Source organism: Plodia interpunctella, chromosome 11 (genome assembly GCF_027563975.2).
Source record: "Plodia interpunctella isolate USDA-ARS_2022_Savannah chromosome 11, ilPloInte3.2, whole genome shotgun sequence".
NCBI lineage: Eukaryota > Metazoa > Arthropoda > Insecta > Lepidoptera > Pyralidae > Plodia > Plodia interpunctella.
This window is the reverse complement of record NC_071304.1, coordinates 8236830-8255578: the sequence shown is the minus strand read 5'-3', so window position 1 is coordinate 8255578 and position 18749 is coordinate 8236830. Positions and strand designations below refer to the sequence as shown.

Below are 18749 nucleotides of genomic sequence, written 5' to 3'. Positions count from 1 at the left end.
TATGGAAACGGATATATGGCTAGTAAAGAGCATGTTATCATTTCCGGTCAATATTAAAATTTATATTTTTCTTAGATAAGAATCGTATCTTTTGAGGCTGTCCGTAAATATTATACAATCCTTGCCTATGAAATAAACATTATTTCAGAGCATCATTTTAATACTTTTACGGTAAACATAAATAAAACATAGCTAGTTAATTTCAACTTTTTTATTAAAACTTTGAACACAATTTTTGTCATTTTGTTACAGTATTACCGACATACCCTCCTAAATCTATCTTAACAATAAATAAATAAAAATCACAAAGGAATGTTAGGTACATAATAAAATAAAATAATTATTTTTACAATATCAGATTTTGTCATTTATTCCTAGATTGAGCAATATCCAAACATGCAAAGAACTTATTATATTTTAATGTTCTATAGATCGAATTAAATAAGCATTACAAGAAAGCAAGATTTTAAGAAATAAATAATGCTCTAACACAATGACCACAACCACATTTATGTGAACGTATTTGTTCTAAGTGAAAAGTTGTGAACTATAAAAAGAGTGAGAGTAGAGTACCGCAGGCGCGGCGCTGCAGCCGCTGAAAACACCGTGGCCGATCTATTATTGATAGTTCCCAATATTGCCATGGTACCACTTTCGTGGCGCGGACTAGTTGGTGATTTGAAATAAATATGTCAGATTGACCTTCACCTCACACTAATAAGCTAAATTTTAAGTTATTCCTACATAGAAATAAATTTAATTATCATTTTATTACCCTTACTAGATTTGTCAGCTCTCGTGGGTCATATTGGTATACTTAATCCAGTTTTAGCATGTGTTCAAAAAGATAGTGAATAAAGTATCTATGTTTTGTTTCCTATACGAGTACCTACCCACATACAGTAGGTATGTCAAGAAAGTGAAAAATTAAATTGAACATTCTAATTTGTATCGCAACGTCAAAAATATGTAGTTCGTCGAAAATTCGTTTTCTTCACTTTCTTGACAGATACAGGCAATGTGATCGCTGTTACCTAGAAATGAAATAATAAATAACTAATCCATACATAGTTAAAATGCTATTTGTCACCCAAAAGTTATGGCATTGATCAATGACCAAAGCAATTTTAAGCAAATGTACCTATTTCCATCTCCATACCAAAAAATTATATCTTCTATATTTACTGAAGGCCTCGCTTGAAGTAGCAACTTTATCATTTGTGGTGCCATCTTGTGGCGTCAAACTGCATTGGTATCTTTGACATAAATTGCAAAAAAAGAAAAATCTTAATATGATTTTGCCTAACTTGATGCCAAATAACACAGCACACAGAGGATAGCAGTATAAGTAAATCCCGGCTCCACACTACGAGTGAACTCGGACAGATGCCGACGCGAATGAATATACACTGTCAGTATAAGCTGCCCCCGACAGTACAATGTGTAGTTTGTATGTGGCTTATTTTTTACCTCAAGATGTAGTGCGTATTAGAACGAGAAGAAACGAGACAGAGCGCTGACATCTTTTGTATTGTCTCATCATGTATCGGACTTGTCATCTGCGAATTCGATTTTGATCATCATTTCAAACGTTTAATTAATTTATCAATCGGTGGGTTAAACTCATTTGGGGTTTTTGGTATTAACCGTAATATACGTATATTACGATTTCATGAAAACATAGTGTTATGTTAACTACATAAAAAAAGGAATTTTGCGGCAATTCGACACGCCTACAAATTAAATGACTTTTAGTTTACTCCTAACTTCTTCGATTAACTAACTTCTTCATAACCTTGAAGATATTTCCCGGGACATTTTGAGATGTAGACGGAGAAAACTATAGACATTGACTATATCTTTGTCGCTTATACAAGAAAGAGATCACATAAGATCTCTCGCTCAAGACTAGATCAGATCATAGTCATAGACAAAATCGCTCACACAAGAACTGGCTTATTATTTCTTCAGAAATAAATCTTTAAGAAACTTTGTGTATTAGAAATATTCGAGAAACGGGACAGACACCAAGAATATTTTTTATCCCCGCGTATTTACTATACATATCGCCGCTTTGGACGGACATTTTATAAAAATCATCCTTAGTTTTCTCTGTCACAAACTCGAAAATATTTTAACTGTGTTGTTACAAAGTACAGGTGGTCCATACGAAATATAATAGTTCTACGACTTTACTCTCCCAAGCTGTGTTTTTGACGAGGTCGATAGTTTTTTCCGTCTAGTTAAAAGGCATAGTTGGACCACGAAGGACCACTATACGTAATACTGGAGCCACATTGTATGCTTAATCAATCGCATACTACCATAACATGTGCGACTGCGCAATCGATGTCTGTTCCCCTGTCCCGAGTGCCCAAACACCAGAAGCCTCGGCCTGATTTGATGGCAGCTTGAGATGATGCCAGCAATGGGGCGGTTCAGGCGAATATTTGGTATCCAAGAGAGCGTTTGTAGGTTTGCCATCGACACGCAAATAATGGTCTTGACATCGTAGACGAAGAAAATATAGCTATCGTCATAAACAAGCTAGGGCTCGACACAGCCAAAGAATTTATCATACTAAACTCGAATGCTTACGAATAAGCAAAGCCCAACTATACTTGGGTCTAAAATTTGTTGACATTTTTTTCTTGCATATGACAATAGCAGTTTGCCAGAAAGGGATGGCTACAAATTTCGTGCCCAATTTCAGGCACTTTAGGTATTGGCACGCGGACATTGTGGAAATTTGATGATCTTTATTACAAAGCAAATAGGTCTAGTTTTCAATGTTATCATTTTGACATTTGTCATTCGTAATCATTCCAGTTAGCATATAAGTTCCTTGGACACAGCAATCGCCATAGACGATCCTACAGTTTACTCCGAAGGTCGGGTCCTTCCCCGAAGGCCATGTTGCCGAGAGCGAACACATTTCCCGGGTCGAGAGTGCCCTTGGCAGCCAGTAGCAGTTGCCTCCCGGGTTCGCTCACTGTCTGCGAGTACCACTTCTTGCGGAGCTTGCCTACCCCGTGGTGGTGGGATATCGACCCTGCGATATATATAGATATATTATATATATAAAATAAAATGTGTAAATCCAATCACATTATGAAACACGATAATCAAATGGTAGTATTTTTTGTTGTCATTAAAGTATAATTAAAACGAATTTTGACCGACATTTGTGACGTCATTGTTATGCCCATATAATTTTTGTTATTTTTTGACACATAGAGAAAGGTATCTGATTTAGCTACTCTATTTATATTTATGGCAACTACTTACCCTGTTGTTGAAGCGATGATGGTCAAGTGGTAAGCCCTCTGTGATCGAAAGGTCCCAGGTTAGATTCCTACTAGTATCACATTAGTTTGTACACCAACTTGACTAATGTGTAGCACTTTCATAGACCACTCGCATTTCGATGAAGGTAAACATCGTGAGGAAACCTGCACACTGGTTGACAGTTTAAGCTCATCAGTGTGCATACGATTACTTGCCAGTCACTAGACGAAAAAGGCGTTGAAGGTCATATCAGACTCGATCACGGCGGGTTCGCGGCGTCGCAGCCCCGAGACACCCTCGACATACGCACCTCCGCAGGCGATGATCTCGTCCCTGGCTGCCTCCTCAATCTCCTCGTACGCGGCCACGGGGTCGCGGCCGCACGCCCGGAACCCGAAGTAGAAGTATATGCAGCATCCCGCGTCGTAACTACAGTCGTTCAATTATAAATATATAAATGTAAATACATTAGGACAAATCACACAGATTGAGCTAGCCCCAAAGTAAGTGCGAGACTTGTGTTATGGGATACTAACTCACTATATTTTTATAACATATATACATATATACAAGACCCGGGCCAATCAGAAAAATATCATTTTCCATCATGACCCGACCGGGGATCGAACCCGGGACCTCAAACAAGCCCTTTACCACTGCACCACCGAGGCCGTCAAGTCAAGTATATGCCGAGGAGTAAGACTTAATTTAAAAATATTCTTTTAGTACTTAATTTAAAAAATATAATTAAAACTTAAATATTTATTTTTATTTATAATAATAATGTCTTTAATCATGTTACTTAAATAAAAGTTATACAATAGATCCAAATTAAGATTTAAAATAAAATAAAACAGGGCGCCTGAGCTAGCAAGAAAAATCATCCTGTGTTTCAGGCATTTATATATTTTTATTTATATTCTTTAATTGATCTATACTATTATTATAAAGAGGTAAGCGTTTGTGAGTTTGTATGTTTGTGGCGGGTAATCTCCGAAACTACTGAACCGATATAAAAAATTCTTTTAGCATTGTAAAAGTACATTATCCAAGATTACTGTAAGCTATATTTTATCTCAAAATTCCCACGGGAGAAAAGCCCCGGGCAACATTTAGTATAATAATGTATTTATCCCAATATACTCACGTTTGTGTGAGGCGACAAGATATGAGGAAATGTTCGATGCCTCTGCTGGCACACTCGTCCCTGATCCTCTGCTTCACGTTACGGCAGAGGGCCAGGGTTCGATCCCAGGGGACCGAGGTCTCGAAGGATTCCGCCACCACGCCATATTCTATCGCCACGTCCTGGGAACAAAAACTAATCGTTTAAATACGATATGACACGTATGTTAAAACCAAGAAACCGCTCAAGATTCCATAGATTTCTGTCTAATTCCATCCAGTACCTGGTTTTCGCGTGATGCGCGAACAAACATACAAACAGACAGAGACAAAAACAAATGTTGTGGCTTTTATCAGGCCCATAAAGACCCCCCATATTTATTTATCTTTAATATCTACTATGTACAGACAGACATAGCCTGCTTACAGTTTTATTATATGTATTAAAGATAACTTAATTAATATCTCTAATGTACAGACAGCTTTATTACAGTTTTATTATAGGTATGTATATAAAATGTAATGGACTCACCCTGAGGTAGGCAATGACGAAGGTCAAGGTGTACCCGCGCCGGCCGTTGTCGGCGCCCGCCGGCACGCCGCCGAACTGCGTCGCCGTCCGCTTCAGCTTCTTCTCAATGTCTGCCACTTCTTCACTGCTGCCCTCCATCAGCAGTGTCACCACGCACAGTTTCTCAGGGTCGAACCCTTTGATCTTTGTGATGTACAGCTTTTTCAAGCCGTCCAGGAATACTCCGCCCCACGAGGACTCAGTCTTGAGGGCCTGGCCGAAACGAAACTGGAATTGGAAATTTAAAGTTGAACGTCTTTAAGACAGATATTTTTGATCACGGTAAAAAAAAAAAAAAACTCATGCATTTTTTTTTACAAATTCGATTTGAAAACACAATTGGGCAGTGATTTATAAATAAACTATCTAGATGCTTGATCTGTAAAGGTGATATTTCTTTTAGTGGGTAAATATAAATGTTTGGATAGTTGAATCTGTACCCGTCTCGTACTTATAATGCGTAACGGTAAACGCCACAGGACAACGCAGAGTGATTTGTTTTAAACTTGAAACTTCGCAAAAGTGCGATCTACCCAAGTTACTGTAATACCACTACGTATTAATTTGGTACTTTTTACACCATATGGATGTAGTATTCACATATATACACACCCTGGTTGTTACACGACGGTCCATAGACTGCGGTGACTACTTTTCATCAGATGAGCATGTTTGTTGTTTGCTACTTATTCAGAAGCGGTGGTGGTGTAATGGTTAAGACGCCTAAGACGATGTGGATCGAGAGGTCACAGGTTCAAATCCTACTCGTGCCACATGAGTTTGTATACCAATCTGATTCATGTATAGTAGTTTTCATCGACCACCACTTGCTTCCGGTGAAGGAAAAACATCGTGAGGAAACCTGCACACTGGTTGATTATAATTAATTAACTTGTGTGTGAAATGGAGAAGGCCACTCCATTAATAATGCCAAGAAAGTAGTTGTGTGTGTTTCATTCCACGTAATCAGCCATGAGGAGACCTGGTGATTGTCCATGAGCCGGATGCTGGCGGGCCGCAGACGCGCGCGCGCGACCGCGCGCTGGAAGCGCACGGCCGCGGCCCAGCGCGGGAACACCAGCGACCCGTAGCGGGTCAGCGTCGGCTGCGGCCTGATCTTCAGTGTCACCTGCAATTTGTTTCTCCATTTGTCGTCTTCCAAGCAAAAAGGTACTGTACCATTGGACAGATTCTAGACACCAGTGGAAAATTGGCAATTTGCGATTGATGCGAGCAAAAAGAGTCTTCGTACAAGAAACGTCTCTAAATCATGTACACGACGTGAGAAAATTGCATGTGTATGTTTAGTAACTAGAATTCTTACAGTTTAAACTTACAATGTCTATTTCCCAACAATTTGATTTTTGTAAGTTTAATTTTTTTTTTCCCCAATAAATGGGAATAAAGTTTATTCTTTTTTATTCCATTATGATCAACCAACTATTAAACTATCTTACCAATAGCTCAATACCAGCCATTTGCTTTTTTATGTACTGTGCTGTATGTACTATTACGTTTTAGCAACTTTCCTTCAATTACTTTTACTTTATTGCTTGTTATTTAAAAGATTAATGTCGGCTCCACACTATCGCTGGGAAGTTCGCCGAACTGTGACGAATTAAGGCATAATGTATGCCAGTTTTTCGTTGTGATAAATAGAAGCACTCAAAAATCCCGTGACATCACAATACATCACTGTCATACAAGCTCCATAAAAATATTTGTTAATGACGTTGGAAAAATATGGTCTAATTTGACTAATTGGAAAATATAACCAATTCTTCAATGGTATATTCATAGACAGGCTAAAATATTGTCCGGCCTGGTTACACACAACGTTTGATAGAAGATGAACATGGTCAATTACCTCGGTGACAACCCCCAGGCACCCCTCGGACCCCATGACCACATGTTCCCACTCGGGCCCGCAAGATATACGAGGCACACGACAACCCTTTTCTATCACTCCTTGAGTTGTCACAACCTGGAAATTTATAAAATGGTTGAACTAGGCATAAAACCATCCTGCAATCCAGTATAGAAACGAGGCTTTTCGTTCCCTGTCGTATCTGCAGTCCTGGATAAATAGCGCAAAAGGGACAGGATACAGACTACTGACTAATAGAAGCCAAAATTTTTTTTTGTCAGTTTGTCTTCGAGTCTCGTTTGCCTGTACGTTTTTTTCGCGCATCACGTCAAAACTAATAGATGGAATTCGAACGTTTTCATAGTTATCATCGCGATACTTCGCTTAGAACCTGATATATTGACAATAAGTTATAAGCGGACGCACAAAATAAAGCTAGAGTAGATATATAGATAAAACCAAATTAAACTTTTCACATACCTTAGTTTGCACAATGATATCCTCAATATTGCCATACGTATTCTTCTTCATGCCGCTGGCTCGTGTGGCGACCCATCCGCCCAGGGTGGAGAACTCGTAGGAGTCAGGCTCGTGGCCCACAGTGAAGCCCCGCGCTCGCATCTCCCGCTCCAGATCCTGGCCTACTATTCCAGCCTGGAATTAGGTGAAGAGAAATTACTTCAACCAAGTATATGTGCGTTTTTCGTTGTTATATTTATCCAATGGCTCCGTTTAGTCATACTAATAGAACTTGAACTATAGAACTATACGGACAGAATGAATATTACAGATTTTTTGAAAAATGTCAGTCAGGGGGTCGTTTCGATATACGCCATTCTTATGCCAGCTACAAACTATCCACGAACTCAGACAGTTGTCGCAAATCATGATATTTACCGCAATGAAATGAAATATATTTTATATTTACAGCAATGGCGTATATGGCGAAGGTACGCGATAGTGTGGAGTCAGAATAATATCTTTAAAGTCACTAACCTGCACTCTGGCCAACAGTTGTTCTTTGTCGAGCCACAAAATGGCGTTCATCTCGCTGGTGTCCAGGGCCACTATAGGCCTCATCTCTTTGGCGGGGCAGGTCACCGCTCCGGACACGGAGGTGCCGCCGCCGAACGGAATCAGCACGAAGTTGTGTCGCGATGCACACTGCACTATCTTTTCTACCTGGTGACAAATAAATTTTGTTATTAGGTTCGAACTCAAAACATTCTTACATATTATAAAAAGAAGTCTCCTCATCTTGTATGTCTGTATGAACACGATAAACTCTAATACCAATATATAGATAGTGTGATAGGAAGATTTAAGTGTATCATTGTCTTGGTGAAAACCGTTAAAAAATGCGAAACTTTGATTGACGGAGAGTTCTGTCTAGACAGACAGAATTATTTTTTGTCTGTTGTATGTCTTAATACTTTTTTTTGTTACATAGCTATTAAGCCTGAGTAACATATAGGGTATAAATGATTTTGAAAACTGGAACACCAGATGGAGAACAATGATGGTCCAGCTTAACTATTGGAAATATAGAAATGGCGTCTTTACAAAAGTTGTTCAGCCTGATGAGCATCTTCTGTACGTATTATATATAGGTGTCGTTTACGTCTTAACTCTTTAAATTAATTCATAACTCTTTAAATTTCTCTAAAAATTTTGACTCATAACATGATAAATGTGAAAGTAAGTTTGTTTGTTAATTCTTCACGCTCTACCTTTTGAATCAATCTTCTTGAAATTTCGCGTACATATAGGTTTGAATTATGGAGAAGATACTTTTCATCCCGGAAAAATAACTGTTCCCGTGCGAAAATTACGTGAGCGAGGCCGCGGGCAAAAGCTAGTACGAGTATATTAGAGTATTGCTCTTTTATCCGACCACGACGAAAAAAATAACCTGCAAAATTAGAATCAATATTTTGGTCTTCTGATAAGTTCTATAGGCTTTAAAGAAGAATAATCGCTTTATGATATACTAGCGGCCCGTCTTGGCTTCGCCCGGGTAAAAACATAATAAAATATACACATAAACCTTCCTCAGGAACCACACTATCTATTGGTGAAAATCGCATCAAAATCCGTGCAGTAGTTTTTCAGTTTATCGCGAACAGATAGACAGACTCGTGACCTCTCCCGAGTCCTCACTTTGTTTCCAAGTCTCCAAGTCCTCACTTTGTTTTATAATAATGTAAGGAAAACAATATGAATTTGAGGTTACACGCTTTGACACTGATGTCACAGCGGCCATAGCCACAATATCCAATATTCTATTACATTAATGAATATTGATCACCAATTGATTGATGGCTGATGTCCTCACATAACACTACATTTCCCTTCATGGTCCTCTTTATACGGAGATTGTCCACATTATTGAGCCAACACAGAATAAATTAGGGCCTCAAACAATATAACAAACTAGCTACGCCCCAGGGCTTCGCTCCCGTGGGAATATCCAGATAAAAAGTTTATATCCGTGTGCCAAATTTTATAACAATCGGTCAAGTAGATAATGTGTGAAGAGGTAACAAACTTACTTTCGCATAATATTAGTAGGAATTGACGTTACGACAAATATTGATTATCCGTGATGAAACGAATGACTTCTTTATAATAACCTTGATGTTTTAAACGTGCGAGGTGGCAATATATCAATACTAATATTTGTGTCCAATGTAAACTCTTTTCATCCATCCTAAAAATATGTTTGTGTTAATTCCAAGAACGTGCTAAGTTTATGTCAAGTTACGCGTATTTCTACGTAGCTGAAGCTATTGTGTAAAGTAGAGTAAGTAAATATGACACAAGGTACTAAAGTGAGGCTCTCGCGTCAACTCCAACAGTTGTATTCAGGATAATATTATCTGTTAATTTTTTACCGGATGTTAATTACATAAAATACGAATATTACGGTATATCTGCCTACGTACAACACATTTATTTTTATACCGATAAAACATCGAAAAATTTCGAGATTCCCATAAATATTGCATTGTAAAGAAAAGTATGGCAAACTAAAAATTTTTCTCTCTCGAAATCAAACATTGTGATCAGTTATTTTTGAAAAGTGAAAGACGTAATCGATATTGGGATGATGTCGGCTCCAGACTATCGCGGCCCAATTGGTGGAAACAGCATACATTGCTGGTTATTCATTACCGTAAATAAAAATACTCATAAACTACGCAATGTACATTGTGCGACTATTTGCTACTATATGTGAAATGTGACTTGAGTAAAATCTTACACAGCGATGGTAATAACACTCGATGGGAATTATAGATCGTACACACACACCTGTTCATGGGACTCTGGCCAGATGACGGCATCGGGTATTCTTTCGAACTTATTCCCTCTCAAGTTCGTTATGTCTCTTAGAGTTTGCCCGTGAGCCCTGATGAGTCTATCCATGCCTTCCACGCTGACCAGCGCTATGCTCTCCAACTCTTGTCTGATGTTTTCAGGGAGACGGCTCTCGGGGAATGATGTGGGTAGGTCAGGGATGTTGGGTGGTTTCGTTAGGTCCAGTTTGAAGTTCTCGTACGCCCATTGTTGAAGGTATGGGAGCGGTTGGCCACATATCGAATATCTGTAACAAATAATAAATGAACAGTGAGGATTCAAGTATTTTTCTCGGTTTTTCTCTTTGAGGTAAGATAAACTTGGACTAATTGATGTCATTGAGATGGCAACTTGAAATGCGTAATTGAATTAGATGGTTGGGCTTTCTATGTATCAATGTGTTATTAATTGTTATATATTGTTGTTATTAAAATTAATAAGTGAACAGTTTTTGACGTATTCCATCCATAAAAGGATGCAATAGGCGGTATATTTTGTATGAAAAACATACAAAATTCCGGCTTAGATATAAGACTGAATCCCGTTGAACCGACTACGAAACCAGATGGGGTTCGAAGGCGGATTATGTCACAAAGTGTGTGTGTCTTTATGCATAACAATAATTATAAACGTAATTTTTATACGGGTAATACTTACGTTCATTAATTTCCATTTAAAACTTTTAACCCCAGTTAAAAGATCAAATAATTGCCAACTAACTAGCATTGTTTAAATAATTAGTTGGGTCTCCTTGTTTGTTGTGTCAGGTAAATATGCAAACATTACACAAAGCCGAGTCTCGTGTGTGTTTGTTTGTTTCTGTCCTACGCAATATCTTAATATATTTTTCTATGGGTGAAGGGGAGCGGTACCGGGCGGTGATGGACTTTATAGTTCATCAAGTCGTCTTCAGTTAGCCCAAAAAAGCAATTGACTGATATTATAAAGATATTGGGAAGGAATATATTTCTTTTTCATCTTTGCGTGTAGGTTGCATTCCGGACTGGGACGCAGCGAAGTATAGGGTAACGTAAAAATAAAAGTTAAAAATTTTAAAATTCGACTGTGATTTTTCAACTGGCCTGCACCTGATGTCAGCCTTGGAAATTCTATTCGAAGCGACTAAGTCTTGACAGGTCTCGATAAAGTAAACAATAGCATTCCTCAAGGTTGACGTTAGGCTGGCTATAAAATCACAGCATGAATCTTAAAACAATCAAAATTTAGTTCTTTTTTACGAGAGCCCCGCGATTCAGGGCATCATGGTAGAAAAACGAATGTGATAAGAGAGAGAATGGACGTATTGATATTTGGTCGTTTTGAAAAAAGATTGGTTTTGTTCGAATCTTTCCCATATCTGATAAGGCGGTCGAGATAAGGAATACCTACACTCTACATAGTAAGACCTAGTTTACTCACTGTTATGGTAATACACACACACACAGTGTGCGTTACTGTTTTCATTAGGACATTCATGATCGTATTACTGTTAACTAGTTACCAGAAAACTAGCTTTTGCCCGCAGCGTCGTCTGCGTGAATTTCCCTGCGAAAGCGGAATGGATATAATTTTCATACAAACTTTCAACGCCCATAAAAGTCCTTTGGGCACTGTTTTTTGAAAAATAATGGAGGTCTTTAACTACAATCATACTAAATTTGACAGACAGATATACTTCCGTATATATAATATTAGTACGGATGAATTAATATAATTTTAGAGGTTACGACGTATATAATATTCATATCCCACATCCCAATATGGGATATGAATATTATATACGTTATGGTTGAGAACACTATTCTAAATCGTTTGCAAATATATAAATCAAGTTTATATGTTAAATGTCCGCCACTACTAAGAATTATCACATGAATGCGAACGACTGTCAACTGCACATCAAATGACACAAATTCATTATAAATTCGCCTCTATTATTGTAGCATAAAAGTGGAGATGGCTGTTACGTACGTTTAAACCAAACGTTGGTTGAGTGCATTTAAGTACTTATATTGTAAACATTGCAGTCCTATGGCATTCAATAGGACTCATCGTCACCTTGCAATAGGTTGGGTGCGAACAAAAAGTACTAATATGTACCTACAATACAGATAAACCCTGCGAGATTTCTGTAGTAACTGCCAGTTACTACACAAGTTCAACAGTTATTTTTAAAAAGAAGTTGGGGTTGCTTGTGGTGTTGCAGTGGGACAATTGCATCAATAAGCTAATGAAAGAAAACTTTATACTTACAAATTACTGTAGTTGACTATGTTTGGGCAAACTACAACAAAGTTGACTATGTTATGGCGCTTTTTTCAGCGGCGGGATAATATTATTCCTATTTTTAGTACCCAAATAAAATACTTATTATATCTTAGTGGTAAATATTTACATGAAGACTTCAGTAGCTTGGTCATCATGCCGGACACTGGATGTCGCGGATTCGATCCCCGATCAGGTCAAGATGAAATATAAAATCATAAAAACTGTGTGTGGCCTACTTCAGTCCACCATACATAATGACGTAACCGTACAATAAACATTTCATTGCTATAATGAGAATAGTTCCCCTGAGATGAAGTAGATATTTAGCTTAACAATAGACTATCAAGCTAGTGTTAAAATGCTAATATTGCCAATGGATGTAAATATTGCCAATAAATACTTCGTGTACTTCATATTTTACGGGTTACTTTATTCATTATGATTATTTTAGAACTTTAATCATAATAATATAACAAACAGGATATTAAGTATCTATTATAAAACACATTTAAAACATGAAAGATTTTACATAGAAGCAGATGTTTGTAAAGGAATAGAGATGATTTATGATTTCAATAGTTTCACACATTTGAAAGTAAATGTTCATGTTATTGTACAGTCTGTCAAAAAATTGAAAGAAAAGGGTTTTTTAACGAACTACATTTTTTGCCATATCATTCATCATCCGTATAAAACCGTAAAGGAAAACATCGTGAGGAAACCTGCACACTGGTTGATTATTAATTTGTGTGTGAAATGGAGAAGGCAATGGTAAACCACTCCATTACTAATGCCAAGAAAGTTGTCGTGTGTGTTTAATTCCACGTAATGACCACGATCCTGAGCCATGAGGAATACGACTATGAAGATATGAAATAGAATGGTCAACACTGGTTAATAAAAACCAAGTGTTTCCAGCCAACAGGAGATAGCGCACTTCTTCATATTCTTCACTTTCTTGACAGACTGTATGCATGTGTAGGACCTTGTAGGACATAACTTTGGAACCCTAATATTGCGCGTGCGTGTACTTGTACTTTTACTCCTCTCGTTCTGTTTGTTGTCGTTGGCTTAAAAATATTTAGATTCCTATTCTACAATACTAAATCATCGTTCTTATGCCTAAACTAAGGCACTACTGTGTATACGTATGTCCAAAATATTAATAGCTCTAAGAGGATCTGTTTGTTCGTCCCATTACGTCACGGAATGCCATGTGCCAGAAAACGGGAAGTGTCAATTTAGCGCATGCACGATCCGCCCACCGTATGACTGTTGGCAGATTCTACCAATTGCATCAGGTAATCTCCACTTTCTTCCTATCTATCTATATCTCTACGCTATAATTTAACTGTAAAGATAAATTTTAATGATTATGGATAAGAATCAATAAAAAAATTTTATGTCTGAAAAGTTCGAGCTAATTAATCTCTGGAGCAACCGAAATGATTTGTATTTCTGCTTCTTTATTGTCATCTATAAGGTCAACTACAACAGCAGGCCTGCCCGTTCCCAACCAATCGCCACTGCAAAACCTCTTACCAGTGTCATAACACTGGTCCACAGATAATGTTATATTTCAGAAGATAAGTATCTAGATTTACTCATTAAATTAGTCGTCACCATTCTAGCCTAATGGATATGCTAAGAAAAAAATCAACAAAACATTCATGTTTATGTTTCAGAAGTGGTCAAATCTATTTAGGAGTTATGACGCAACAAACACGGCCACATTATCACAAAACAGACAAATAAGTTTAGAGATGAAAATTTCCCCTTATTGCGTCGAGGATTAAAATTGAAAATGGTATAATTAGTAACTAGTTAAGTAGTATTCTAAATTCTGTGTTACTAACCTGTCTCCGGTAAACATGGCATAATCTCCATTTAGCTGAAACATCGAGTCCTTGTACCCCCATCCGTACCATTTGAGCAGATCTTGCCTGAAATGATAAGGAATTTAGTTACCTATGTTTCATGGTCAAGCGATACTATATTCCAATTATTCTATGGTCCATCTAAATCACGATTAGTGATGTGTCGCTGTTAAGAATTAAGAACATACATGGGAACTATCAGAAATAGTTCTGCAGCGAGAGAGACTAGCTGCTTCTCGGGGCTTCACTCTCGTGGGAATATTGGGCTAAAAGTACTCTATGTCGCTCTGAAAAAAATGTAGCTAGCGACTAGTGAAAGAATTTTGAGATCCGATTGAATAGTTTCAAAGATTACCCCCCTATCCTATTTAAAAACATTGTCAATCACACAATTACATACTTGTGTGATTGACCTATACAGTACGGTATTGGTTATTGTTATATTTGAGAAACAAAAGAACTATTTCGTTTCGCAAGCAATGTAACCCTTATCTCATAATATGTATGAGTGACTTCAGAATTGGCATTTTATCATAATTATTTACTAGGTACAACTGAAATTGGTGGTGGAATTGTAAGGTGTATTAATTGCCTAACGATTATTCATTTAGAAAGTATATACATCCTAGCGGTAAGAACTATAAAATACTGCATATCTAAATTAAAGAATTGACTCGCCAAATGACAAAATGACACACTATTGTTAAACATAATCAATACTAGAATTCCTAACTAATTATAGGCGCAGAAAATTGGTGAAATTTTAATATTCCTTGTATGGAATTTCACTAATTTTCAGGTAACTGTGGCATATGTTTCATGACGTTTGGGCTACAATACTGTACATAAGAGTTCACCTCATATAGTAAACTTGACTCATAGTATAGATAAGATGTGAAACTTCATAATAATATCGAACAGGTGCGGTCCAGTGCGAATGCATAGAAAATCCACTCGAGTATTTAGGATATAGGTTTATCTTATCTACTTACATTCAATGACAGCACATATTGCAGCACTAAGTAGTATAATTTTAAGAGACCTTCATCTATTTCAATGTTTGTAACGTGTAATGATGATAAAAATCTAAAATCGAGCTCCTGCTTCACCGGGACAGTGTTCTTAACTGAGCTATCGAGACCATGGTGGGTTCAATTTCCGCTCGATTCCAGAAATTTCTCATTATTATTTACAAGACTTTCGTCAAGCTTTTATAAAGTCACAACACAGACACAGATGTACCTTCTTACTCCGATTACAAATGTCACTTCAATTAGGGATTATTGGAATAGGCGAGGACTCTTCCGATTCTTCCATCAATAAGACCTCAATTCAACCGAAAAGGATTATTCAGTCTTGGGACAATTAGTTCTGTCTGCCCCGTAAGAAATAAAGACGAAATAGCTAACCACTCTGTGTTTGGGTAATTTACACTTTCTTGAGTTCTAATGATGCTTCTCGCAAATCAAATGATGGTGGGTTGCTGATTGTGGGACACAATATATTGTGTCTGAGACTTGATATTAAGAAACATTTAACAAATAAACTTATTTATATTTAATTATTGCTTCCAAGCTGATTTGAGAGCAAAAGAAAAATATAGAATGTGCCAGCTGGTTCTCCCCCGCACAGATTTTAAAAGTCAATTAAGGGAAAGGGATGCAAAGTCGACATTCTTCTCATATGCGAAAGATAGCAACCTATCATAGCAAACTATAGTATACTCAATCTCAATTCCACCAAAAACCGCTAAGACGAGTCTTTAAATCTTAGTAGACGTAGTCTTCAAATTTCGCAACTCTGACTCGGTCAACCCCGTTTAGGACAAAGACGTGAGAATTACTGAATCGGTCATATAATTGACGCCCGTGATAATGTCATATTAATAATCAGCATCTAAATTGAGGTAGGTTCTAATTTATTGACGTGATTGGGTGCTAAATTTCACGTCTTGTTATTTAAGTAATCATGATTATGACTATGTAAAGTGACATGAAAATATTACTTTTATTATACTACGTACGTACCGTACACACATTATACCTATATATGTGACCAGTATGTGACGTATCACAGGTAAAGGTTACCTTAAGGTCGATTTTTAGTTACGCATATTTCTGTAACCTTCCAGTGATGGATTTGTCAGTAGGCTGGAACCTAGGACGGTATATTTTGAGGAGCCTATTTACTTCTCCGTACTTCAAACTATATGTATAGAGGTGCAAAATTTAAAGAATTTATTTATTTTTAAGAGATTTTTTCTATTTCAAAATAGAAGTATATCCGCCAGGGAGGCCTGTTACGATTATTAAAATATTTGACGAAGCATGCGTCAAATATTTTAATAATCGTAACAGGCCTCCCCGCATCATACCTGCCAGGTATGTATGCCAGGTATTACCTGGCTCAAAAGTACCCATTATACGAGCTGCATTGCCACGCTGTAAGGCGATGGATATTTGAGACAGATTTCAAGAATTATTAGTTAGGAGTCTGAAAAAAATCTGATAAAACTTTATAGTTAAATAGTATTTTAAAATTGTAATAATATCGGTCAACATTTATCTTATCTAGTAGTTCGGTGATGTTTTTGATAGGAAGTAGATAGGTAGCACGCTGAGATAAAGTTGTTAAAATGTTACTTATGAAAGTAAACTCATATCATAGTTAATTTATTTTCGGCAACATCGTACTTAGCTTCGAATAGTTATTATATGGACAATATTTAAAACACGCTTTCTAATTTTTATACTATATTTTGTATCCGAAAAATTAACTATTAAAGGCAATAATATAAGGTAATAGGTGAGTAACTATTGGATATTAAGCTAGGCTACAGTGATTTTTATGTTACTGTAGGGGTAAAAATTATGAAAACTCGAACCATATTTCCTTTTTTCCGGGACGCAAGATTGTAAAAAAAAATTTTGGAAAACAATTTTCTTTCAATTTAATTGTTCACCTATCTAGTAAAAAATGGGCATTTTTATTACTTCGTGATATAATACGTACATACTAAACTTACAATAATATTATGTACCTAATATACTTATTTTTATATTTATACAAAAAATGGCAGTTTGTGTACGTTGTCAAGTTTATTAGTTGAACAGCAATCTATTTAGTAATACGGTTGCCTGAATTATCAACCAACAAGGATGTTTCCATAATCATCACATGAAGAGTGAAAAAAATCATAAAATAATGGAAATAAAACCATTAAAATAAAACTACTTTTACATACGTAAATACCTACTTGTTTTCTAATTGTAAGTACCTAGGTAGCTAAACATGTGACAAGTTGTGTTACCTATATGTTTGGTTTATCGATTGATCTAATTTGAAGTGGATGAGTACATTATGAATGTTGTACTTATTTATGGTGGAATCGCAAATTTTTGGCATTTTAATCTTATAATGCCAAAAATTATAGAAATGCTTTTGGCCACCTAAGCACAAAAATGTTGAAACTCAAAGTATGATTATGTATGTGTATAGTTCTGGTAGTGAACGGATATTATTATATTTTGGCGGCAAAAAGCAAAATATTGCATTTCTATTTTTGTTTTTCCCACACAAATAAAACGTTTTGTTGGTTCGTAGGAATATGTATATCCTTATTTTTAGAAGTACGCATCGTTAATTATATCACAAAATGTGGAGCACCAGGTCGTCGCTTATTTTAATTGAGTTTAAGTTTATTTTAACACTAGATAACTATTTAACAATACACCTCCTTACTTGTTTGCCTTATATTGAACAGGTGACTAAATAATACTTATCTAATTTATGGAATTAATTATATTATTATACTTACCGTCGTCTAGGAATAACACTTTTCACTTTTATAACTGAAGAACTGTCACCACTGTGTTCGCTTTTCTTATCATTATTTGTACTTAAACTATTCATAATAAGTTTGTTTGTCCGATTTGTTTGGTTATTCACATTTTTTGTCATATTTATCGAGCCGGTTTCAGGCGCCGCTGACATTTTTGCAGGGGCGACGATTATAGATTTGTATCGCCGAGCATTTGGTAGGATTTTATAATTCGCGCATACTGCCGCGCATGGCGTGACAGCTGGAGTCGGTAAAACAGCATTTGACATAGCGCCATCTAGTGTTTAAACACAGTACTATCATAGTGTCATGGTGTCAGTAGAAACAAGTTCTTATGCTGGCTACACATTATCGCCGAACTCGGACAGATGTCAACGCGAATTACATACGTACATTGCGTAGTTAGTATGAGTCCTCTTATTTACCGTAAGCAAAAACCGGCAATATACGTTGAAACGGGAAATTGGGCGAGTTGTTTGCCGATACTGTACAGCCAACATGAGAATGGATGTGCATAATGCACCATAGTCTACGAAGTAATTCGTTTCATTAATT

The 18749-nt window shown here is 36.7% G+C and overlaps 1 protein-coding gene across 1 annotated transcript; it reads right to left on the bottom strand.

Moving 5' to 3' along the window:
* Positions 1 to 196: 196 nt before the first annotated feature.
* Positions 197 to 18749, bottom strand: Agps (Alkylglycerone phosphate synthase). Its single transcript, XM_053751717.2, has 11 exons — positions 18171 to 18749; positions 14333 to 14419; positions 10164 to 10455; positions 7848 to 8033; positions 7332 to 7505; positions 6852 to 6968; positions 5967 to 6113; positions 4946 to 5212; positions 4436 to 4596; positions 3599 to 3717; positions 197 to 3052 (listed from the first exon to the last, which is right to left on the bottom strand). The coding sequence occupies exons 1-11, from the start codon at positions 18461 to 18463 to the stop codon at positions 2874 to 2876; spliced, it is 2022 nt and encodes a 673-aa protein (XP_053607692.1). The 5' UTR covers positions 18464 to 18749; the 3' UTR covers positions 197 to 2873.

Excerpts from the sequence above, each read along its gene's own strand:
- Agps (XM_053751717.2), bottom strand. The coding sequence starts at position 18,463 with ATGTCAAATGCTGTTTTACCGACTCCAGCTGTCACGCCATGCGCGGCA. Across the intron at positions 7,506-7,847 it reads AACTGTTGGCCAGAGTGCAG|GCTGGAATAGTAGGCCAGGA; the intron begins GTTAGTGACTTT and ends ACCTAATTCCAG. Across the intron at positions 4,597-4,945 it reads TCGTCATTGCCTACCTCAGG|GACGTGGCGATAGAATATGG; the intron begins GTGAGTCCATTA and ends TTTTGTTCCCAG.